General features: G+C 41.8%; 1 protein-coding gene across 2 annotated transcripts in view; it reads right to left on the bottom strand.

Annotated features, from left to right (window-relative positions):
* Positions 1–17656, bottom strand: part of LOC106609109 (TBC1 domain family member 22B) — a 186020-nt gene extending 168364 nt beyond the window's left edge. The window contains exons 1-5 of one of the 2 annotated variants that reach the window (XM_014207531.3): positions 17445–17656; positions 16642–16698; positions 12430–12613; positions 12038–12260; positions 10585–10764 (exon numbers count right to left, since the gene is read on the bottom strand). In XM_014207531.3, coding sequence (XP_014063006.1) covers positions 10585–10764; positions 12038–12260; positions 12430–12613; positions 16642–16698; positions 17445–17506 — 706 coding nt within the window. In that variant the 5' untranslated portion in view covers positions 17507–17656. The remainder of the gene's footprint in view (positions 1–10584; positions 10765–12037; positions 12261–12429; positions 12614–16641; positions 16699–17444) is intronic. The other variant, XM_014207530.3, reaches the window with a different exon arrangement.
* Positions 17657–24297: the final 6641 nt, after the last annotated feature.

Below are 24297 nucleotides of genomic sequence, written 5' to 3' on the forward strand. Positions count from 1 at the left end.
TCCACTTTAGAAGGTTGTATCTCAGATTCTGAATGTCAGAAACAAATCAAAAGATATTCCCATGTGCAGAGTCGCGTTTTCCTCGGGCCAATCAAGGAAGGCCCTGCACCTACCCACGAAACGTTGGTGCCCCCTAGGTTGGGAACCCCTGAATTAGACCATGCCCACCCATTTCAAGCTTATATTTCCAAAACAAAATCTAAATATTTAGTTAGCTTACTAACCCATGGACTTTGCTTTGTAGTAAACCCCTCTGGTTCAGCTGAAACCTAGCCTGGTGACTTCTGTGACCTCATTGGGTCCCAAAATCAGGCTATTTTCAATGCTAACTTTGCATACAACCTATTATGTAAAACACAGGGTACATACACATTTTGACAGATGGAATTTCATGACTTTTCCATTATTTTTAACCAAATTTCCAAGACCAACAATTGGAGGCATCTCTATGTAGGTATACATTTCTTTTTTTTTCTTTTTTTTGGCAGACGCTCTTATCCAGAGTGAATTACAGTAGTGAGTGCATACATGTTCATACTTTTTTCGTACCCACAACCCTGGCGTTTGCATAAATGTGGTATCGACACTGGGAGACTAATCTCTGATCACTGTAGTTGTGCAAGGCACTTAACACCCCCCCACACAAAGCAAAATACATGTTAGGCAACTGTATAAAACATGTGTTCAACCCTTGGCCTGGAAAGCTACTGGGTGTTCAGGCTTTTGAGTTTATCAAGGTCAGGTTGAGCAACTCCCTTCTAAAATGTGGTTGGTTAGAGGGGGACTGGAACAAAGCCTGCACACCCAATTGCTCTCCTGGAGGATGGTTGACAACCCTTGATGTAAAACATTGTAAGATTTTATAAAATAATTCAGATGTCGCAACAACTCTGTTGGGGAAAAACCCAAAATGCAACAAAAATCTGATTGATCGTTTTTGACACTTTAAACCATTTACTTTATTGTAATGTAAAAATGTTGTTTGATAACTTAAGGAAAATAGTAGATTTTCAAGGTTTTTCTATTTTAGCCAGCATGCCCAATTTGAAAACGCTAGCTCCAACTTCCCTGACCTGAAAAGTGTTGCAGCTGACTTGGCCCATTCAAGATAACGTGCAACAGATCAATGAAATCAGACTGGTTAAGACACAGAATAATTAGCTGGCTAGTTAGTAATGTAGTAGTATAAAGTTGTCATTTACATTCAACAATGTAGTTATGAATAGATTTTCAGATTTTCATTTTGCCTACATGTAGCACCTTGTGCTGGAGACAATAAAAGGCTACTCTAAAATGTCCAGTTTTGTCACAACACAAAGCCAGTTTTGACGGAGCATGCTGACTGCAAGAATGTCCACCCGAGTTGTTGCAAGATAATTGAATGTTAATTTCTCTACCATAAGTGGCCTCCAACATCGTTTTAGAGAATTTGGGAGTAAGTCCAACCGGCCTCACAACCGCAGACCACGTGTAACCACGCCAGCCCAGGAGCTCCACATCCGGCTTCTTCACCTGCAGGATCGTCTGAGACCAGCCACCCGGACAGCTGATGAAACTGAGAAGTATTTCTGTCTGTAATAAAGCCCTTTTGTGAAGAAAAACAAATTCTGATTGGCTGGGCCTGGCTCCCCACCGGGTGGGCCTATGCACTCCCATGGCTGTGCCCCTGCCTAGTCATGTGAAATCCATAGATTAGGGCCAAATTAATTTATTTCAATTGACTGATTTCCTTATATGAACTGTAAAAGTCAAATCTTTGAAATTGTTGTTTATATTTTTGTTCAGTATATATCCAAAATCAAATGACTATGTTAGACTACAAATCTTTTTATACAGCTGAATTAAGTCCAAACAGTTTTTCAGGAAATATATACTGTATTTTCTAGATTAGTCATATTTATCTTAGAAGTGTTTACTTTGCAGGCTGACTAGCAAATATTAAGTTGCAATGTCCCATACATTGGATGCCCAAATAAACTGGAAGTATTGCAGCCACATAATCCAAAATAAATGTTATATCTAATCTCTTTAGAAAGAGGGAGAGACAAAGACAGGTGACATAGCGAGAATGAGAGAGAGAGAGAGAAAGCAAAAGGGAGAGAGAAGGGGAGACAGTTCAAATGAAAGAGATGAGAGGCTGTGAATGAGATCCATTCATATTCTCGCTCTCAGTGATGATAAATGGGTTTTGCCAGCTCTTGTCATGGTCTATGTGGCCTTAGTGCTGTAAAGCCTGCTCTGTTCCGCTCTGTCAGCATGCCTACCTCTGCCAGGTTCACTGCTCTGTCTGGAGAAACCCAGAAATCCTGACATAGACAGACTGCACTAGTGCACAAAATCAAAACACACCCACCCACAAACAGACGGCTGATGATTGCTTGAATTAGATACAAAAACTAAATATTGCATCTGGAAAAACTAAAGTACCTGATTGTCACAAAGATTTCGAAAAGAAAATTAGGAGCTTGGGAACTGGGAATGACAAGAAAAAGAATTATTCCTTTTCTAGGCCTAAGGGTTTCAGCCTCATTCTGTCCCATACCTCATCTACTAATCGTTAAACAGGTGAGAGTGGAGCAGTCAGTCAGTTGTTTAACACACACACACACACACACCCACACACACACACACACACACACACACACACACACACAGACACACACCTCTGGAGACAAATCACAACATGATGGAGGGCTAGACCCACAAACGAGGCTGCAATCCATCAGGCTGAAGAAAGAAAGAAAGAAAGAAGCGCACGCACACACCTTCCCTGACACACACACACACACACACACACACACACACACACACACACACACACACACACACACACACACACACACACACACACACACACACACACACACACACACACACACACACACACACACACACACTTCCCCCAACATCAAGCACAAGAGTCATAGCGGTCGTTCTACACTAGAGGGCAGAGTCTCCCCCGATAGATAGCTGTGTGATTGAGAAAGGGATGAGGAGATGAGGTTTGAGCGAGAAAGAGTGACAGTGCGAGAGAGATGGAGGTTTAAGCGAGCGCCGTTAGTGGTGAAAGGACTGATCAATGGCTATGTAGTGCTACAGATGCTGTGTTGTCACAGTGGGGAGACCAGGACAAAAACCAGGTCGGCCACCTCAACCACAGGACAACACAACCATCCATCTCTGTCAACACCTCTCTCTCTGTTCACTCGCTCCCTATAGGCTCTCACTTTCCCTCCATCAATCGATCCATCTCCCTCTCTCTCTGTCTCTTAATTATGGCCTCTGAATTAAGTTCATCGCTGGCACAATGTGTCTGGCTAGTATAAGAATATCTGTGGAATGTCACTCCTTAACTCAGAGCTACGTGTGCTACGTTCTGTACATTGAGTCTGGAGCAGGATACTGGTTATCTGGCCATTGGCCCAGTGGTACTGCAAGGATTTCTGATTGGTCAACCCCAGGCTAGGCTGGGGCGCAAAAATGGCATTCTGTTCCTTCGTTCGGTGGAGAACAGCTGAGGAGAGGGGAGACTGAACATCTGAACATCTACCTCCCTGCATAACGTCATGAGTTGTCCTTTTCAAATAAACCTATTTTTCTCCCCCTGATTTGCTTTGGAGTTTGTGTTATTGAAGAATAACATAAATTGCTAACACTTCGTGCCATGAGGTCAGGGCTTTATAATGACCACTCCAATACCTTGACTTTGTTGTCCTTAAGCCATTTTGCCACAACTTTGGAAGTATGCTTGGGGTCATTCTCCATTTGGAAGACCCATTTGCGACCAAGCTTTAACTTCCTGACTGATGTCTTGAGATGTTGCTTCAATATATCCACATCACTTTCCATCCTCATGATGCCATCCATTTTGGGAAGTGCACCAGTCCCTCCTGCAGCAAAGCACCCCCACAACATGATGCTGCCACCCCCGTGCTTTATAGTTGGGATGGTGTTCTTCGGCTTGCAAGCATCCCCCTTTTTCCTCCAAACATAACGATGGTCATTATGGCCAAACAGTTCCATTTTTGTTTAATCAGACCAGAGGACATTTCTCCAAAAAGTATGATCTTTGTCCCCATATGCAGTTGCAAACTGTTGTCTGGCTTTTTTATGGCGGTTTTGGAGCAGTGGCTTCTTCCTTGCTGAGCGGCCTTTCAGGTTATGTCGATAAAGGCCTCGTTTTACTGTGGATATAGATACTTTATACCTGTTTCCTCCAGCACCTTTGCTCTTGTTCTGGGATTGATTTGCCCTTTTCGCACCAAAGTACATTCATCTCTTAGACACAGAACTTGTCTCCTTCCTGAGCGGTATGACAGCTGCGTGGTCCCATGGTGTTTATACTTGCGTACTATTGTTTGTACAGATGAACGTGGTACCTTCAGGTGTTTGGAAATTGCTCCCAAGGATGAACCAGACTTGTGGAGGTCTACAATTTTCTTTCTGAGGTCTTGGCTGATTTCTTTTGATTTTCCCATGATGTCAAGCAAAGAGGCACTGAGTTTGAAGGTAGGCCTTGAAATACATCCACAGGTACACCTCCAATTGACTCAAATGATGTCAATTAGCCTATCAGAAGCTTCTAAAGCCATGTCATCATTTTCTGGAATTTTCCAAGCTGTTTAAAGGCACAGTCAACTTAGTGTATGTAAACTTCTGACACACTGGAATTGTGATACTGTGAATTATAAGTGAAATAACCTGTCTGGAAACAATTGTTGGAAAAATGACTTGTGTCATGCACAAAGTAGATGTCCTAACCGACTTGCCAAAACTATAGTTTGTTAACAAGAAATTTGTGGAGTGGTTGAAAACAAGTTTTAATGACTCCAACCTAAGTGTGTATGTAAACTTCCGACTTCAACTGTATATATAAACATAGAGATATATAATACAACTTTTGACGTTAATGTAATGTCATTGTTAAGTGAGAAAACCACTCTGGAAAAGGGTGGAACAGCTCTTCCGGATGTGAGCATGAAAGAGATTTTAAATTGACTGTCTAGTGATATAAAAAGCCATTTCAAAGTAGAGCAGGAGACACAGGTGAAAAAGTCAGACGTGAACCCCACCTGTGGGCTCTCTGTTCCCTCTATATATTCTCACACTGAATTGGGCAAGGAAGATCAGGTTTCAAGCAACTGGTCAGCACTGCCTGTCCTTGGGTCAACAGATTCTGACAGCAGTGACGAATGATGTCTTAGGCCAACCAGAACACAGGCTGTAAAAGGGAGTAAAGACAAACCTCTAGAGACAGTTATCACACACAAATCAGCATCTCCAAAACAGTTGGATGAATGGTCAAAAACCTTAAAGTATTCACGAGACGTGGTTATCAGAGTTGTGCAGGTTCCGAGTGAAACCAACAACATTATTTGTTCAGCAGAAGAGAAACCTGGTGTATGTCCTTATTGTGGGATTTCTAGTCACTGGCAACGAGAATGTTGGAAAAGAAAACGTGATTTTATGAGAAGTGGCCAGGAGAAGAAGGGTCCGTTTAAGGGAAAATGGAAACAGGAGAACAGCCCCAATGACACAACACATATGGAGAAATTTAAGAAGCTCTCTCCAGCTCAGCAGCAGCGTTTGCTGGATGCTGTGGAGGTAAACTAAGACTCCCTTTTACGTCCCATCTCAGCTGGTGTATATATGAAATCGGATGGAATAAACGTGAACATGATGGTTAACGTTGCAGTAGATTTTTTGTTGTTGTAAATACGGGTGCTGAAGTCAGCGTATTTCCCATATCTTATGCAAAACATATGTCCTCAGTACACGGGCAAGAAGATGAGAGCAACTGGAGTGTGGGGAAGGGGAAGACAGATGAAACAGACCAAACCATTATCAATTTCTATTGGTCCAATGAAGAATTTTGCAGGAATCTATAGTTCAGAATCATGCTATTTGGACTACGAAGAACAATGAGTGTGGAACTTTGGATATGGAACCAGTTTGCTTGACAGGTGTTGCACCACCTTGCACAAAACAAAATCCGACTAGCAAGGAAACTATGGACACTACTCTAAAATAGTGATTAAAGATCTATGGGACATGGCTATAGTTGAAAAGACACCATGTAATCCAGCTACTCTGATGATTCCTACAGATACCACATTACTTGAACACGACTGTTGTGAGTTGTTTTGGATCAGCTCTCTGATGGGTTAATAGAGTCATCCGTTGGAAAACCCTGAGTTTATCTTATCTTACACACAGACGGTTCAAGCATTGTGGAGTGGGGTGTGAGGAAGGTAGGCTGGGCATCGGTAGTTACTACAATGGACAATGTGATAATACCAGGCAGTTAGATTTGAGAAAAGCAGACGTTCACTTTATGAGTGACACAATGCTTAACTATTGCATACAACTCTCTAATGGGGAATAACTCCCGAGGGGGACATGACGTAGTGCCGAGACAGTGGGTGATGGTACAAAAATATGTGTCAGACACATTAGGGCCAACATTGGAAGGTCCTTATCAAGGCTTGCTCATAACGAGGTCAGCAGTAAAAGTTCAGGGAAAATCACGATGGACACATCATTCATTGCTGGTTGTTGATATTGATGACAAAGCGGGGCATGGAGAATAAAGAACTGATTGGCCCCCGATTGCTAATCAATCTCGGGTGAAGAAGCATAGTAAGATGATCAGAACCTGATAAGCTTCTATGTTGTACACCGCAGTCGTTATATTAGGGATATCTAGGTGAAATATAAATTTCTCTTGAAACCAGGACATGTTACAGTGAGGGAAAAAAGTATTTGATCCCCTGCTGATTTTGTACGTTTGCCCACTGAAAAAGAAATGATCAGTCTATAATTTTAATGGTAGGTTTATTTGAACAGTGAGAGACAGAATAACAACAAAAAAATCCAGAAAAACACATGTCAAAAATGTTATAAATTGATTTGCATTTTAACGAGGGAAATAAGTATTAACAACACGTGATGCCCAACTTCCATCAACACGTCTCAACACCACTATGGGCGATAAAGTCCTAGACCACTGCTTTTCTACCCACAAGAAAGCATACAAGACCCTCCCTCGTCTGCCATTCGGCAAATCAGATCGTGACTTACTTCCTGTTTACAAGCAGACGCTCAAACAGGAAGTACCCGTGATTCACTCCGTTGAGAAATGGTCACTAGAATAAGAGGTTATGCTACAGGACTGCTTGCAAGGCAAGCTATGACCGCAATGACCTCCGCAGAGTCAGCAAACGAGAAAAAGAACAATATAGGAATAAGGTGGAATCATATTACACAGACTGCCGCCCGCCGCATGTGGTTACAGTCCATTACGGATTACAAAGGAAGACCCAACCATGGTCTGCCCAACGATGCCGCTCTACCAGATGAACTCAATGCATTTTATGCACGCTTTGACAACAACATTGAACCTGGTGTCACTGACCAAGAGGATTTGGTGATCTTGCTCACCGAGGCCAACGTGAGAAGGGTCTTTAAATCAGGTCAACACCCTCAAAGCCACGGCCCCCAATGGTATTCCAGGGCGCGTGCTCAGAGCATGCACAGAAAAGTTGGCAGGCAAATTCATAGTCATTTTCAAAATCTCTTTGTCCCAGTCTGTAATCCCCATGTTTAATATGACCACAATCATTCCTGTTCCTAAGAACGTTAAGGCTTCATGCCACAATGACTACCACCCTGTAGCACTCACTTCTGTAATCGTTACATGCTATGAGAGGCTGGTTATGGCACACAATAACTCCCTCATCCCAGCCACCCTAGACCCACTCCAGTTTACATACAGCCCCAACAGATCCATAGACGATGCAATCTCAATTGCACTCCACACTGTCCTCACCAACCTAGATAAGCGGAATACCTATGTGAGAATGCTGTTCATTGACTACAGCTCAGCGTTCAACACCATTGTCCCCTCCAAGCTCGTCACCAAGCTTATGACTTTGGGTCTGAACACCCAAGGTCACTGGATCCTGGACTTCCTGACGGGCCGACCCCAGGTGGTGAGGGTAGGCAACATCACCTCCGCCATGCTGACCCTTAATGCAGGTGCCCCACAGGGGTGTGTGCTTAGTTCCCTCCTGTACTCCCTGTTCACCCACAACTGTGTGGCCACGCACGAAACCATTATCAAGTTCGCTGACAGCACAACGGTGGTAGGCCTGATCACCAGTGACGATGAGACAGCCTACAGGGAGGAGGTCAGTGACCTGGCAGTGTGGTGCCGGAGCAACAACCGCTCCCTCAACGTCAGCAGGACCAGGGAGCTGATCGTGGACAGTAAACAGGGGGGGGGGGGGGTTCTACAGCTGTACCATTGAGAGCATATTGACTGGCTGCATCCCTACTTTGTATGGCAATAGCACCGCCCTCGATCGCATGGTGCTACAGAGGGTTGTGCGGACAGCCCAGTACATCACTTGGGGCGAGCTCCCAGCCATCCAGGACCTCTATATCAGGCGGTGTGAAAATAAGGCCCAGAAAATAGTCAACCACCCAAGCTATTGACTATTTTCTCTGCTGCCGCACAGGAAAAAGGTACAGGTGCATCAAGTCTGACACCAACAGGCTCCTGAACAGCTTCTCTCCCAAAGCAATACGACTGATAAATAGCTAACAAAATATCTACACAAACTATATTTTTTGACCTTTTATTTCAATCTTGCACTGTCTCACTCACACACACTGTCACCCCAACACACACAGACAAACACTCACTCCATTTTCTCACACACATAATATGCACATACATTTATACTGACTCTACACACCCGCTCACATACAAGATGCTGTTACTCTGTTTATCTTATATCCTGTTGCCTAATCCCTTTACCCTTATACATATCTACCTCCATCACTCCAGTATCCCTGCCCATGTAAATATGGTATTAGAACTGACTTTTTAAATATTTCCAGTATATAGTATGCTTACTTACTTTGTGTATTTCATATTCTTATTTCTCATGTTATTGATTATTGCATTGTTGGGTTTTGAGTTTGCAAGAAAGGCATTTCACTGTACATGTGACATTAAAAACTTGAAAAAACTCGCCACTGGTTGTGTATCAACTGAGCTCTATACAGTGGTCCTGTCTTCAGTCACGAGTTGTCCCGGTTACATGTGTCTATTGAAAATGGAAAGGACAGCAGTCCCTGCCACACCGGCAAAAAAGGCAAACCTGTTATGGTCTTTGCCTTTCAAAATCGGACGTGGTCTTCTTTGACATTCAGCACCTCACTTACCCCACTCCTACACCCTCATATGTCTCGGCACGACCCTGAACCACCTCGTGACTTATAGCTCACCTCAGCTTGTATAGACTAGACAGTCAGTGACACTAAGCCTCACAAAATGATACAGCTAGTGGGTTGAATCAGCGCTATCACAATGACTCAAACAATAGCATTGGCTCCCTCACAGGTATAACCTCGCCAAGACACCTTCACCTCTGGCTCAGGCACAACGACGGAAGCTGGAATCATTGAAGCGGAACAGACAGCACACACACAATCACACAGCACAATCCAAGGACATTCAGAGCATTACAAAAGATGACTGCAGGGAAAATCATCAAGGGTATAAAAGGGCTAAGAGTGAGTCTGACAACACGTACACACTCGCGCACACAACTGAGCAGCTCCAATGCAACTCACTAACGATCTGCCCCCATGCCTTTCCAGGACAGAGCTGATAAGACAGACAGATGCTGAAAGATTAGGGGACTGACAAAGAACAAGACCTTGAAACTTATAGGAGAACAAGTGGGAGTCAAAGGGTGAATAGACTCCTTCAAATCACACATAGAACTTTAAATCCTCCACAGAATAGCCCGTAGAAGTTGAAAGCATAACCCATAAAACTTTCAAAGTCGGCCATATAAATGCCCATAGAAGAACTATACCAAAGCTACTGCCGTTACCCCATTATGGCCTTGGATCACAAGTTTAAGCACCATCTCATCTCATCCAGACTGCATCACATCTAGCGGTGATTGGGAGTCCCATAGGGCGGCGCACAATTGACCCAGCGTCGTCCGGGTTTGGCCATCATTGTAATTAAGAATGTGCTCTAACTGGCTTGCCTAGTTAAATAAAGGTTAAATAAAATAAAACATCTCAAAGAAGTACAGTAGAAGTAAGCTATAGAACAAGCAAGTAAAAACTAAAATCATAATTTCAGTCCCTTGGATTATGCACGGTGGCCACTGGCCAGATGGCTGAGCTTAGTTCCCCCTCAGCTGTTCATATGGCATCGTTAGAACAACACCGCAGATGTTTCACTGCTTGTTTTCTCAGATGGAGTTCATTACCACAGAGCTGGGAACGGTGTTTTCATTTTTTTTTAAAAGAGGATGTCTTTATTTTAGCAAGGTGAGACAGGGAGGTGTTGTAACCCAAAGCAATGATACAGGGTCAGATATCTTATCTCCCTAAATGGTTTAGTTCAGGATTGGGGTGAACCTGTGTGGTTAAGTGGTAACGTTCCTACACAAAGCACATATCAGAGCTTCAAACGGTGTGGGTTCAATGATCCCTATGACCACCATTCCTACAGGTGTCTGATCTTCGATCTGTAATTAATATCCAGAAACATACCAAGGTCAGTGTTGGGTCCAGCCAGGACCTGTCTGAACTTGTCCAGGCGAGAGGCCTCTCTCTCTGTCATGGCTGGGGTCCCGGAGGTGTTCTGGTCAGCTATACGAGCCACCATGGGGATGGTGGGCCGGTGGGGCAGGGACTGCTGTCTGTGGAGCGACGCTCTCTCTCCGGCCGCATCTGGATAAACAGAGAGAGGGGACAGATACTGAGAACAATAAACATGCAGACACCCACAAAGATGCACACACACTTGGTCAAATGCAAAAACACACAGACAAACACGCACACCTGTTGCAAGCACCTTTCCTCCGAGCGCACCCATTGACGTCACGCGTCAAACAAACAGACACACACAAATACTGTGTAACTCAACCACCTTTCTCCATTCCAGCAACAGAATACCCCGATTACAGACAATTACAGGGCAGAGTAGAGTTTGTTCCCAGCAGCAAAAGGTAGAGGACAGTGGAGGACACCCAGAGAGGGTGTAGAGTGCTGCAGGGCCGAGGTCAGCCCACTCTCTGTATGTCTGTCTGTCTGTCCATTAGCAGAGAGCAGCCTGAGTGCAGGCTGGGTGCTGAAGCCTAATGAAAGCCTTGCAGTGGGCCATTATCTAATATAGTACCAGGCAGCTGGGTCCACAGAGACAGACCACAGCAGCAGACAACAACACATCAGAAGGCAGGGAGGGAGGAGAGTGCCAGGTTAGACAGACGGGAGAGGATAGAAGGGGGTAGAGAGGAGCTACCAGATAGACACAACAAGATTATAGTGATGTGACTAAAGGAAAATGAACACTGAGGTTTTATGTGATGAGTTGAGCTCAAGGTGGCAGCTTTGTTTGAACACAGCATGCAAAGGGGAGTGTGTGAGTACTATCACTACATGCAGACAAAGAACAAGAGAGGGGGTAGCTCAACAGGCACTGCATTATCACCATGATTTATAATTTAACAAACACTACAGTTGACTCAATAATAGAGAGCAGAACAATATATATATGCATGCATGGGCGTGTGTACCGAACAACACAGGTGAATGGAGCAGACACGAGACAGTATCTGCTCAGCCAGTGTCTCCTCCATGGAGATAACTACTGGTGTTAGGGCTGCTTTCTTATCTCCTGCACCACCACAGACAGCAGGCAGCCATTCCCCACTGCACAGCACAAACACCACGCTCTGCTGCTGTTACCACACTTACAAATTAACATGAAAAGCCTAACAGGCTCAGAGCAGAGGCAGGGGGAGAGGAAATATTGTGTATAGAAGGAGTGGGTGGAGACTGGAGACAGTTAGGAAGTTGATAGTCGCATCTGTCACCTCACCTGAAGCATACATTTGTTTGTTTGTTTGTTTGTCTGTTTGTTGATTGATGGATAGAGATGGAGAGATAGAGAGCAGGAGAGCGAGACCGAGAAAAGAGAAACGTGCGACAGATGTCAACTTACCCTTAGGTGATCCGATGGGGGCCTCACTCAGTGACTTCACAAGTCTGCCATCGCTGAGCGGGCTGGGCTCAGAGGCAAACGACACCTCAGGGGTCGATTCCTCCTCTTCCTCTTCTTCCACCTCTTCTTCATTTGCATCCTCTTCCTCTCTTTCCTCCAGCTCTGACGCGCCAGCATCGTCCTGTCTCTGCTTCTCCTGCTGCTTGCTGTGGTTCTCGATAACCTGCATAATGATAATAACAATATATTACATTTTTTAACTCCTTACAAACAGCTTAATGTAATGTAAGGGCTTATAAGTTAACATAAAAAAGGCTTATGAGTGCATAATAAGCGCCTTTGAAACACCCAAGGATGACTGACTGCTGTGTATGTTTACATCATAGAATCACCTTGTTGGCGGTTTCCATGACGACCTCGATGTTGAGGTTCTGTGCGGCCATGGCGAGCAGCTCGTCGTCATCGTCCCCCACATCCCAGGCATCGCTGGTGATGCTCTCAAACTCCTGGAAGGTGGTGGCTTTCTTTGGCTTCCCTCCCGGTGTCATCTGGGGCTTGTTGCCTGCTTTGATTAGACTGAGAGGGAGAAACATAAGGAGAAGTTTAGGGTACTAGAAGTCATCCAAAACATTAAAGAAGACATCAAAAGCACCAAAATGATACATGTATTTTCAATTCATGTTATTTTTTGCGGAAGGTGGAAGAGGTTGGTAATAATGGTAATTTGAAGGACAGGTGTAAAACTTAGAAAGGATGAACAGAAGGGCCGTGAAAGATTAGGACAGAGAGCCAAATTCACTCTGGAAAGGCAACTTCAAACCTTCAACTGTCCATTAGATGGCATTAAGATTCAAATGCCAAATACGGTTTGTCAAAAAGTGCCTACTTCAGCCAAAGAGCATAATCTTGTACTAAATTCCAAAACCGCACGGGTCTTTTTTAAGTTATATTAGTCAAAGACTGCAGGTGTGCCCTTGATATCGACAGGCTACGGATGGATATTCTCACGTTGACGCAGCGAGCCAATGTTGAAAATAACTGACCGACGATAATGAAAGAAATTAGACAACCACAAAAACATTCCACATGGACTATCAATGAGTCAGCATCTATTTAAATGATTTCAAAATGGTTATTGTAAAAGGTACACAATCATAGCGCAGAGATGAAATCAATTAAAAATACAATCTCACAGAAAACCTTCCTTTGTGTATGAGAGATGTTTTCTTCAAGGGGAAAAATGTAATAAAAAGCCAATTTAAATGTATCATTTTTCCTCTCATGAGACTCAGGTGTGCACCAAAGATTGAAAAACAGTACACGTGGAAGAAGAGAGGGAGGGGGGACCCTTCCTTTCCATCTTATTATTTTCATTCAAAACAAAGCATTAGCATAACAAAAGCAAAGCCAAGTTCAATATGACTCTGCCTGTGACTAGCCCACCCCTGACAGGTGATAAAACTATGGAACTCAGCCTAACAATAACAAGTAACTGAAATAAACCCCTCTGTGGACATCAACCACATGATTAAACTTGCTGCACTTTAATCTCAATGGCAAAGCAACAAAAGCCTATTACTGAAGATCACTGCTTCATGCATTTCCGCTCCCTCCTTGTCAACCCACAACCAACAGTTGGGAGAATATACTTGGTATACTGGTATGTGAGCAGATGGGTGGAGTTTCAGAACTGTGCTAGACTGGACTGGGCTGGAATGCACAGCCCAGAGAGCCAGCCGGGAGAATATTATACTGTTCCCTATATAGAGTATTTGATTAGGCCTACCTTGGGTCTGTGTGTGTTAATCTAAACAGATGTCAAATGGGGATAAGACAGATCATAAATATATAGTCGGTGCCAGGCCTGAGAAGTAAGCCCTTCTAGGTATCAGTCTGTCTCTGCTTTAGGGAATTTCCATCGAAAAGGACACATGAGCACCAACATGTGAAGTTCACAGGCACATATAAAATGTTGTCAAATGAAAGCTATATATTTTGGGGAAATTAAGGCATAGATACATTTTTCAACCATTTTCCATCTTAAAAATTAGGCATAGTCAAGGCTTTGATTTCTGGATAAACAAATGGAAAAGGGCCTCCTGAGTGGCGCAGCGGTCTAAGGCACTGCCTGAGACATCACTACAGATCCGGGCTCGATCCCGGGATGCGTCGCAGCCGGCCGGGACCGGGAGACCCATGAGGCAACGCACAATTGGCCCTGCGTCGTCCGGGATAGGGGAGGGTTTGGCCAGCCGGGATGTCCTTGTCCCATCGCGCAATAGCGACACCTGTGACGGGCCAGGCGCATGAACGCTGACACGGTCGCCAGTTGTACTGTGTTTCCTCCGACACATCGGTGTGCCTGGCTTCCGGGTTAAGCGAGCAGTGTGTCAAGAAGCAGTGCGGCTTGGCAGCGTTGTGTTTCAAAGGACACACGGCTCTCGAGTCCGTACGGGAGTTGCAGCGATGGGACTTGACTGTAACTAGCAATTTGATATCACAAATATTGGGGAGAAAAAGGGGTAAAAAGTTAAATAATAATTATAATGGAAAAGGGGTCTTAGCAAAAATCTACGAGAAAAAGTCTTCAACGGTATTAGAAATACATCAAAACACCATAATGTTGATGTAAAGACCCCTGACAACTAATATCAACACTTATATTTAGTATTGGAGAAATTGTTAACCTTGTGTAAGTTTAAGAAATATTGTCTTGTACCTTGTAATTCTGTTACCAAAAACTGATATCTTTAAGATATTTTCTCTCCCTCATAAGGGAGGGTAATGAAAGTTCGCAGAAGTAACAAGTAATGGTAGACCTACCAGTAGTTAGTGATTTTACTGATATACATTTTGTTTACCATTTATTATGTAATTAAAACTCGTAATCCAAATTGGTAACGGAATAACCCCACGAAAAAAAATCAGTAATGGAATTACTGCAACTGAATTGGCTACAATGGGAAATAATAAGTCACAAACCACAGTTGGGTCACCTTCTATTGTCCTCCCTTCAACAGGCACACTTATGTTCAGCTCAAAATGAATTTCTTTGTCTTTCTGTTGTCTAGTAGTCTAACCAAGAGTGTTAAAACAGTCTGCGTCCCAGTTAATGTCTTACTGACACCTACCCACGAGCCCCCTCTCTTTCAATTTACTGTAACCAGCATCCTCACCCACTGAGCACCGACCAACACCGGACGTTCATGGACATTGAAAAGTAGTTCACATTTGGTCAGGCCACCCTGGCCTTGACGTTAACATGCACAGACAAAACGGACTGGACCAAATCTGAACCTAGTGTATCATAGACGTAAGTTCTGAATAGCACAGTACAGTGAGTAGAGCACAGTAGAGTACAGTCCAATACAATACAGTAGTACAGTATAATAGAGGACAGTAAAATACAGTACTATACTTTACTGAACTCTACTGTATTGTACTGCACTGTCCTCTTCTGTGCTGTTCAAACTAGTAAAATATGACGACAATAAAATTATATCCATAATTATGCATTTCTGTGTAGTACAGATCAAGGACCCATGTTGTAATCAATTACCATAATTATATTACCGGGTGTAAATCCACTTCACTGAATGTAGTTCAATAACCAAAATATATATTTTTCAAACAAGGTGCCATGTCATAGCTGACACCCCAATCTTTCTGCAGACATCTTTGAATGTTAATTCGGAGCCGATATTTATCAGAGTTCTTGGAAAATGTGGTCTCATAAAAACCTAAGGGAGATTTTACCGTAATTCCATTACCATTACACCCAGTTAGGTCAACTTTGAAATCAATGTTTTTTGTTTGACATACATTTGAAAGTGAAAACAACTGAGTCAAAGCATAATTATGTTACCGTGGAATTGCCCTTTAGCTAATCTGCTGTTGTGTTGGCAAGGCAACGATGTAGCTAGTGTTGATTAAACTGTTAGACAGCCAGGCTAAAGTGGAGCGGCCATAATTCCCTATCCTCAATCAAGTCAAGCGGGTGCTTAAAAAGACAGTCAAACTAGGACATGCAGTGTTTCTGTAATTACAATAGCCCTAACGCATAGATCACACTGACAGCGTCATTGCGCAAAATGGTATGAAGCATCATCTGGATATCTGTGCAAAAGTTCAACATTCACCTTCTGCTACCATTTCTGTCAAGCCATACAATTTGATGCATACGTTCGATAAATACAATGTATGCACCACACAGAATGCACTGAAACTGTCTCTGCAATGCAATGCTGCAAGGAAAACGTAGCGTTCCATTGGAAATGAATGTACTTCTGGTGTACCAAAATGCAATGACGCTGTCAGTGTGTTTGAGGCTTAAGAAAGTTACAATAGCACTGAATGTTGGCCTCAAAATTTCCTGAAAGTGCTAAACACACCCAGTTTATTGACTGGATTTTCAGGTCCGTTCACTACTTCAACCTGAATGACCATCTTAAATCCCCTATCAAAGGACCAACAGTCACCATTGTAGAATATGTCCCAAATGGCACGTTATTCCCTATATTGTGCACTACTAGAAGGAAATGGGGTGCTATCTGTGACACAGACGTACTGTTGAGCCTATACAGTACAACTAATCAAACACTTACTTAGCATGCAGAAGAGGGTCGAAAGGAGGATGTTGAGCACCATACACATGTTGTATGCTGTGGAGAGGAAAGAAAACACAATGACCTATTGCTATGCTTTGACAAGAAATCTACTGAATGAATGTATTACTGTATTACAGTGTGTTATAGTGAACAGTGGATAACATGTCTCTGTCAACTAATGCCTTGATTCAGTTAAAGTGCACTCCAATAAGGAGCAAAGTCGTAGAGCATGAATGAGCAGACTAACTTTGGCTTACTCAGGTTTCATTTGAAAACAACAGAAGTTAACAAAATGTGATGCCCCATTTGATTATTTGATGAGCATGTAGGTAGCTAACCTAAATGTGAAGTTACTTGAAACTTGGCTACACATCAGAAAGAAGTTCAATAAGTCGTCTAATTTCATTGTTGGTGTGTTTACAATACGCTCTGACAACGAGTCAGTTCAATCAGAAAAGGTTACTAGCTAGCTAAATGAAAACCCTAGCAAGTTAGCGAACTGGCTAGCTAGGAATGTTTGGCTGGTTAACTAAGCTAGCTGTTTACCTATCCGACTAAAGTATACTAGCCTTAAGCTAGCAAATGGATGCTGATATGTTCTCTGCACTCACTGTCGCATGCGCACGTTTGGCAACCCCATAAAGTATGACATAGAACAAGAAATCATTCTTGATATGTGAAAATGTTCATGTTTTAACGTTACAGTCAGTGTGATATGCATTTTCGGATTCAATAGTGAAACGAAGCTAGCTATCAAGCAGTGAGTAAATGTAGCTAGCAAGAAGGAACACGTCACTAACCTGCCAGGGACCTTAGCTGTGTTTCTTTTCCAGAATTGTTTCTTGTTTCCGTCAGTTGACATTTTACTTCCCCGGTACAATATGTCATATACACAAAAATGCGAGTGTTGTTAGCTATAGCTTTTAAAACGTCTAACGTGTGTTTATTTACACCCAGTTCCCTCCGCCATGTTGGATCTGGGTTCCTCTGAGCAAGCGCTGCAGGGATTGGTCCGTTTCACATTGCCTAGCCATCGCCCAATCACAAGTACGATCGACCGAAAGTGATTTGAGACGCGGTTGACGTCAGTTTCAACTGGTGTCAGTTGCTAAATTCATGTGCTAATATTTTACCTCATAAATCTAATTGTGCTAATGGAAAAGTTTCATATTCATAAATGTAAAAACTCTTCCGTGTTTTCTATAAGGAATTCAAGCAGTACATTAAGACCATTCTACATTCTTCTAATAAGAAAGCTGTTAAAACAATCAATATGTGTGTTTCTTTTAAGGTCTTTGTATAATCTGTAATTTGTTGTACCCCCTAGCATATGCTATCATTGTCTATTTATGTACTTATTGTATGTATACAGACTTTTCTACATTGGTAATAAAAATAAAAAAATTCAAAATGAATTAAAAAAATGTATGTGCTATTCGATACTAGAAACTCGGAAATGTCCGACTACTTTCCTGGTTGAATTTATTTACGTGCCGCGTTCAACGAATCAGCAAATCGGACATTTCCAAGGTTCATAGTTCCGACTAGCTTTGTGAACGTGGCAAGTGTCGCTGAGGTATAATGTCGCGTTATCATCGCAGTCGGAACTAGGAAACTCGGAAATGTCCGACTTTTATTTTTTTTATTAACAACATATCAATACAGGAAGTACATGTGGGAACACAAATATATATAAATAATATACAAAGGACAATTGGGCTAGGAGGTACAATATCATATTACACAAGGACCTTAAGGGACATACACACACTTAATTCTAACAGCTTTTTTGTTAGTAGAATATTTAATTGTCTTAAAATATAGTTAAATTTCTTTTTGTAAGGTAAGAAAATGTGGTGTTTTGTTTGTAAATTTACATTTGTGAATATGAAATTTGGCAAAAATAATAAAGAAATGAATTACATAAAATTGTTTCAGCTTATTTCTATCATAGGTAAAGAATCCAAGCAGTACATCTCTCCATATAGTGTAAAATCTTCATAAATGTGTTCAATTATAAATCTACGGATGTCTTGCCACAGTTTCCTTACATGAACACAATGCCAAAAAAGATGCAACTCGTTTCTGGGTGGTGATTACAAAAAGGTACAATTTGAGTTTATGTTTTCCTTAAACTTCTTCATATAGTGGCTGGCAGGATAATATTTATGAACAATTTTAAAGGAAACATCCTTAATTTTGTTAACAAGTAAGTATGTGTGTGGCAACATCCAAACTTTTTTCCAACAGATATTACCAATAAATCCATTCCAATAAGGCATGACATAAGGTCGTATCGCTGTGTTGTTGAATGGACCAAAAGATAAACAAATCTTTCCTACTGATGAGTCAACAGTATTAATGGAAGGTAGGCTTTGAGGGACAGGTCTTGACACGTTCCTGAATAATAAAGCAACACCTGAGGGAATGGCATCTAAAACAATTGCAAAATCTTTAGGTGTTACAGGGAACTTGTAAAGTGATAAGAATTCCTTATAACTAAGTAAAAAAAACTCTGCAATTACAAGTTGGCTCACCAATAGGATATTATTTCGGAACCAATATTCTAAAAACAAAGTATTTTTATACAATATATCCCAATTATTCCATATATAATATCTGTGTGGAGAAAAATTATGCTTATACCATGCCAAGAAAACCTGCCGATGAAAAGCAGAAAGTTTCACTGGAACTTTGTCAATATTATAATTGCAAACCAACATGAAGTTGAGGCCACCAAAAGTAGAGAAGACATGATGAGGAATAAAATTCCACATAGAAGTAGGTCTTCTTAGGAATTGTTTAATTCAATTGATCTTAAAAGTATTATTTAAGGTAGTAAAGTCCAGAAAATTCAGTCCGCCATACTCATAAGTGTTCATTAGAACAGATTTCCTGATGTAATGGGTACGGTTTCTCCACAGAAAGTTGACCATCTGGTCTATCTCCTTGCTTATTTTACTGTCAAGATATAAAGACAGAGCGTCATATGTTAGCCTAGAGATACCTTCAGCCTTGGTTATTAGGATGCTTCCTTTTAAAGATAAGTCCCTCTATAGCCATTGATTTAGCTTCTTCTGGGTTTTTTAAATAAGAGGAAATGTCCGACTTCATTGAACGCAGTACGTGATTAACTACAACCAGTTAGCAAGTCGGACATTCCTAGTTTCCTAGTTCAGACTAGCACCTGAATGTGGAATAATATGAACAGTCAGTGTGTATGAGCGATGATAATTTCCTGTACACAGAGGCAGATAGTCTAGTGGTTAAGAGCGTTGGGCAAGTAGCCTAAAATAGCCTAAAAGTAATATAAAAATATAAAAAATCTGAGGTTTGGACGATTCGCGATATACAGTTGAAGTCGGAAGTTTAGAAACACTTAGGATGGCGTCATTAAAACTCGTTTTTCAACCACTCCACAAATTTCTTGTTAACAAACTATAGTTTTGGCAAGTTGGGTAAAACATCTACTTTTTTTCCAACAATTGTTTAAAGACAGATTATTTGACTTATAATTCACTGTATCACAGAAGTTTACCTGCACTAAATTGACTGTGCCTTTAAACAGCTTGGAAAATTACAGAAAATTATGTCATGGCTTTAGAAGCTTCTGATAGGCTAATTGACATCCTTTCAGTCAATTGTAGGTGTACCTGTGGATGTATTTCAAGGCCTACCTTCAAACTTAGTGCCTCTTTGCTTGACATCATGGGAAAATCAAAATAAATCAGCCAAGACCTCAGAAAGAAAGTCCTCCACAAATCTGGTTCATCCTTGGGAGCAATATCCAAACGCCTGAAGGTACCACGCTCATCTGTACAAACAATAGTACCCAAGTATAGTTCGCATCATACCGCTCAGGAAGGAGATGCATTCTGTCTCCTAGAGATGAATGTACTTTGGTGCGAAAAGTGCAAATCAATCCCAGAACAACAGCAAAGGACCTTGTGAAGATGCTGGAGGAAACAAGTACAAAAGTATCTATATCCACAGTAAAACGAGTCCTATATTGACATAACCTGAAAGGCTCCTCAGCAAGGATGAAGCCAGTGCTCCAAAACCTCCATAAAAAAGCCAGACTACGGTTTGCAACTGCACATGGGGACAAAGATCGTACTTTTTTGAGAAATGTCCTCTGATCTGATGAAACAAAAATAGAACTGTTTGGTCATAATGACCATCGTTATGTTTGGAGGAAAAAGGGGGAGGCTTGCAAGCCAAAGTACACCATCCCAACCGTGAAGCACAGGGGTGGCAACATCATGTTGTGGGGGTGCTTTGCTGCGGTAGGGGCTGGTGCACTTCACAAAATAGATGGCATCATGAGGGAGAAAAACTAAGTGAATATACTGAAGCAACATCTCAAGACATCAGTCAGGAAGTTAAAGCTTGGTTGCAAATGGGTCTTCCAAATGGACAATGACCCCAAGCATACCTCCAAAATTGTTGGAAAATGGCTTAAGGACAACAAAGTCAAGGTATTGGAGTGGCCATCACAAAGCCCTGATCTCAATCCTATAGAACATTTGTGGGCTTATCTGAAAAGCTTGTGCAAGCAAGGAGGCCTACAAACCTGACTCAGTTACACCAGCTCTGTCAGGAGGAATGGGCCAAAATTCACCCAACTTGTTGTTAAAAGCTTGTGGCAGGCCTACTCAAAACGTTAGACCAAAGTTAAACAATTCAAAAGCAATGCTACCAAATACTAATTGAGTGTATGATGATCCTAACTGACCAAAAACAGGGATTTTTTACTCGGATTAAATGTCAGGAATTGTGAAAAACTGAGTTTAAATGTATTTGGCTAAGGTGTATGTTAACTTCCGACTTCAACTGTATATCTCGATTTCTTGTTTTTCTCTAAACAAAATAAAAAAGGCCAAGACATAACTCTTAATTCAATTTTCTTTATTAAAAGAAAACAAATATACAAGGCCTCGAAGCCTATTTGTGCAAAAGAATGAACAACACACACACCCACACATCTATTCTATTGTTTAGGAATGTTTGACCACTATCTATTCGAGTATGTAATTTATATAATAATTTTGAATGAAAATGTATTAATTTAGTTAATTTGTTATAATGAAAACAGCCTGTGGCTATTTGCTGTTGGATTGGCAGAATAACACAAATACTTACACATTAGCCTACAGCTAACTTTTCTTAATGCACTTTAATTATCCAATGTGACACTTACCGATGGCGAGGTGAAGCCTGTGCCCAAAGCACAGCAGGCTGGTCCAGTTGATCAAACACAATGCTTTTATCATGTTGCTCCCACTGTGAGTTGTCATGCGCACCTGTCGGTCTTTGCACATCTTCCACGATGCCAGAGAGTCATTGAGACCCTGGGCTATTACTTATTTGGTATTTGATTAGGATCCCCATTAGCTGTTGCAAAAGCAGAAGCTACTATACCTAGGGTCCTGATCATCGGGGAAGTAAGACGTCTGGAGGAAGACATTTTGCAATTTCCAGTCTTCATTTATGTAGTGGACTGTCAAACTTAGGTATGGCTCTGCCGTTCTGCTCGACAATAGATTGGCTGTGGTGGAAAAATAAGAAACACTAGCCAGCTTCTCTGCGACTCTTTCTGGGTTAGCAGTGTATAATCGCAGCAGGGATTCTTCCGTGAAATACTTGGCAGCTGATATTTGTGGTCAACTGTACTTAAAAACCTCTCTAGGGTAGGTGGGACGAAATCGGCCCGCACTATTCAACAGCCACTGACACATCAGAGCGCCAAATTTAAAACCATAAAATGTCATAATTCAAAGTTCTCAAACATAGGACTATTTTACACCATTTGAAAGACAAGACTCTCGTTAATCTAGCCACATTGTCCGATTTCAAAAAGGCTTTACAGCGAAAGCAAAACATTAGATTATGTTAGGAGAGTACATAGCCAGAAATAACCACACAGCCATTTTTCAAGCAAGCATATATGTCACAAAAACCAAAAACACAGCTAAATGCAGCACAAACCTTTGATGATCTTCATCAGATGACACTCCTAGGACATTATGTTATACAATACATGCATGTTTTGTTCAATCAAGTTCATATTTATATCAAAAACCAGCGTTTTACATTAGCATGGGATGTTAAGAACTAGCAACTAGCATACACACCGCAAACTTCTGGTGAATTTACTTAATTACTCAGCATAAAACGTTCACAAAATACATAACAATTGTTTTAAGAATTATAGATACAGAACTCCTTTATGCAATCGCTATGTCAGATTTTAAAATAGCTTTTCGGCGAAAGCACATCTTGCAATATTCTGAGTAGATAGCCCGGCCATCACGGCTAGCTAATTTGACACCCACCAATTTGACCCTCACCAAACTCAGATTTACTATAAGAAAAATTGGATTACCTTTGCTGTTCTTCATCAGAATACACTCCCAGGACTTCTACTTCAACAACAAATGTTGTTTTGGTTCGAAATAATCCATAGTTATATTGAAATAGCTCCGCTTTGTTCGTGCGTTCAGGTCACAATCCGAAGGGTGACGCGCGAGCGCATTTCGTGACAAAAAAATTCAAAATATTCCATTACCGTACTTCGAAGCATGTCAAACGCTGTTTAAAATAAATTTTTATGTGATTTTTCTCGTAAAATAGCGATAATATTCCAACCGGGCGACGTTGTATTCATTCAAAGACTGAAAGAACAAAATGGAGAATTCAAATAAACGCGCATCTCCAGTGTCACTGTCCCCAGGCAGGCCAGTAACAAACTCTGCTGCTCTTCTTTGCCCAGAGACTGCAGACATCTCATTACACTTTCTGGCGCCTTCTGAGAACCAATGGAAGCCTTAGAAATTGTCACGTTACAGCACAGATGCTGTATTTTCGATAGAGAGGCTACAAAAGGACAATAAATTGTCAGACAGGGCACTTCCTGTATGGAATCTTCTCAGGTTTTGGCCTGCCATATGAGTTCTGTTATATTCACAGACACCATTCAAACAGTTTTAGAAACTTTAGAGTGTTTTCTATCCAAAGCTAATAATTATATGCATATTCTAGTTTCTGGGCAGGAGTAATAATCAGATTAAATCGGGTATGTTTTTTATCCGGCTTTGAAAATACTGCCCCCTATCCATAACAGGTTAAGGTTTTGAGGCTGATGTTTGGAAACTCGAACCTTTAGCTCCCTCCACAGATTTTCTATGGGATTAAGGTCTGGAGACTGGCTAGGCCACTCCAGGACCTTAATGTGCTTCTTCTTGAGCCACTCCTTTGTTGCCTTGGCCGTGTGTTTTGGGTCATTGTCATGCTGGAATACCCATCCACGACCCATTTAATCGGGTACGTTTTTTATCCGGCCGTGCAAATACTGCCCCCTAGCCCCAACAGGCTAACAGCTTTTTAAAGCCTAGCTTTTTACTGTAAAGATTGTGACAATATCTTTCGCTATGTAATAGGTCCCTGCATCCGTTATCTCCTTCCACCTCAAACTTTTCTTGTCATAAGGGAATACGTTTGAAAAGGATGTGGCTATGGTAGTTTGTCTTTTAGCAGATGATTTGGGAATAGGGCGACTGGAATCGGCATTGCGTAGTCTCACGCATTCCTCCCATTCCACCACGTGTTTCAGTTGCAGGTGATGGAAGAGGTTGGTTGTGCTGCTGCTTTTCA

This window comes from Salmo salar, chromosome 07 (assembly GCF_965601325.2).
Source record: "Salmo salar chromosome 07, fSalSal1, whole genome shotgun sequence".
NCBI lineage: Eukaryota > Metazoa > Chordata > Actinopteri > Salmoniformes > Salmonidae > Salmo > Salmo salar.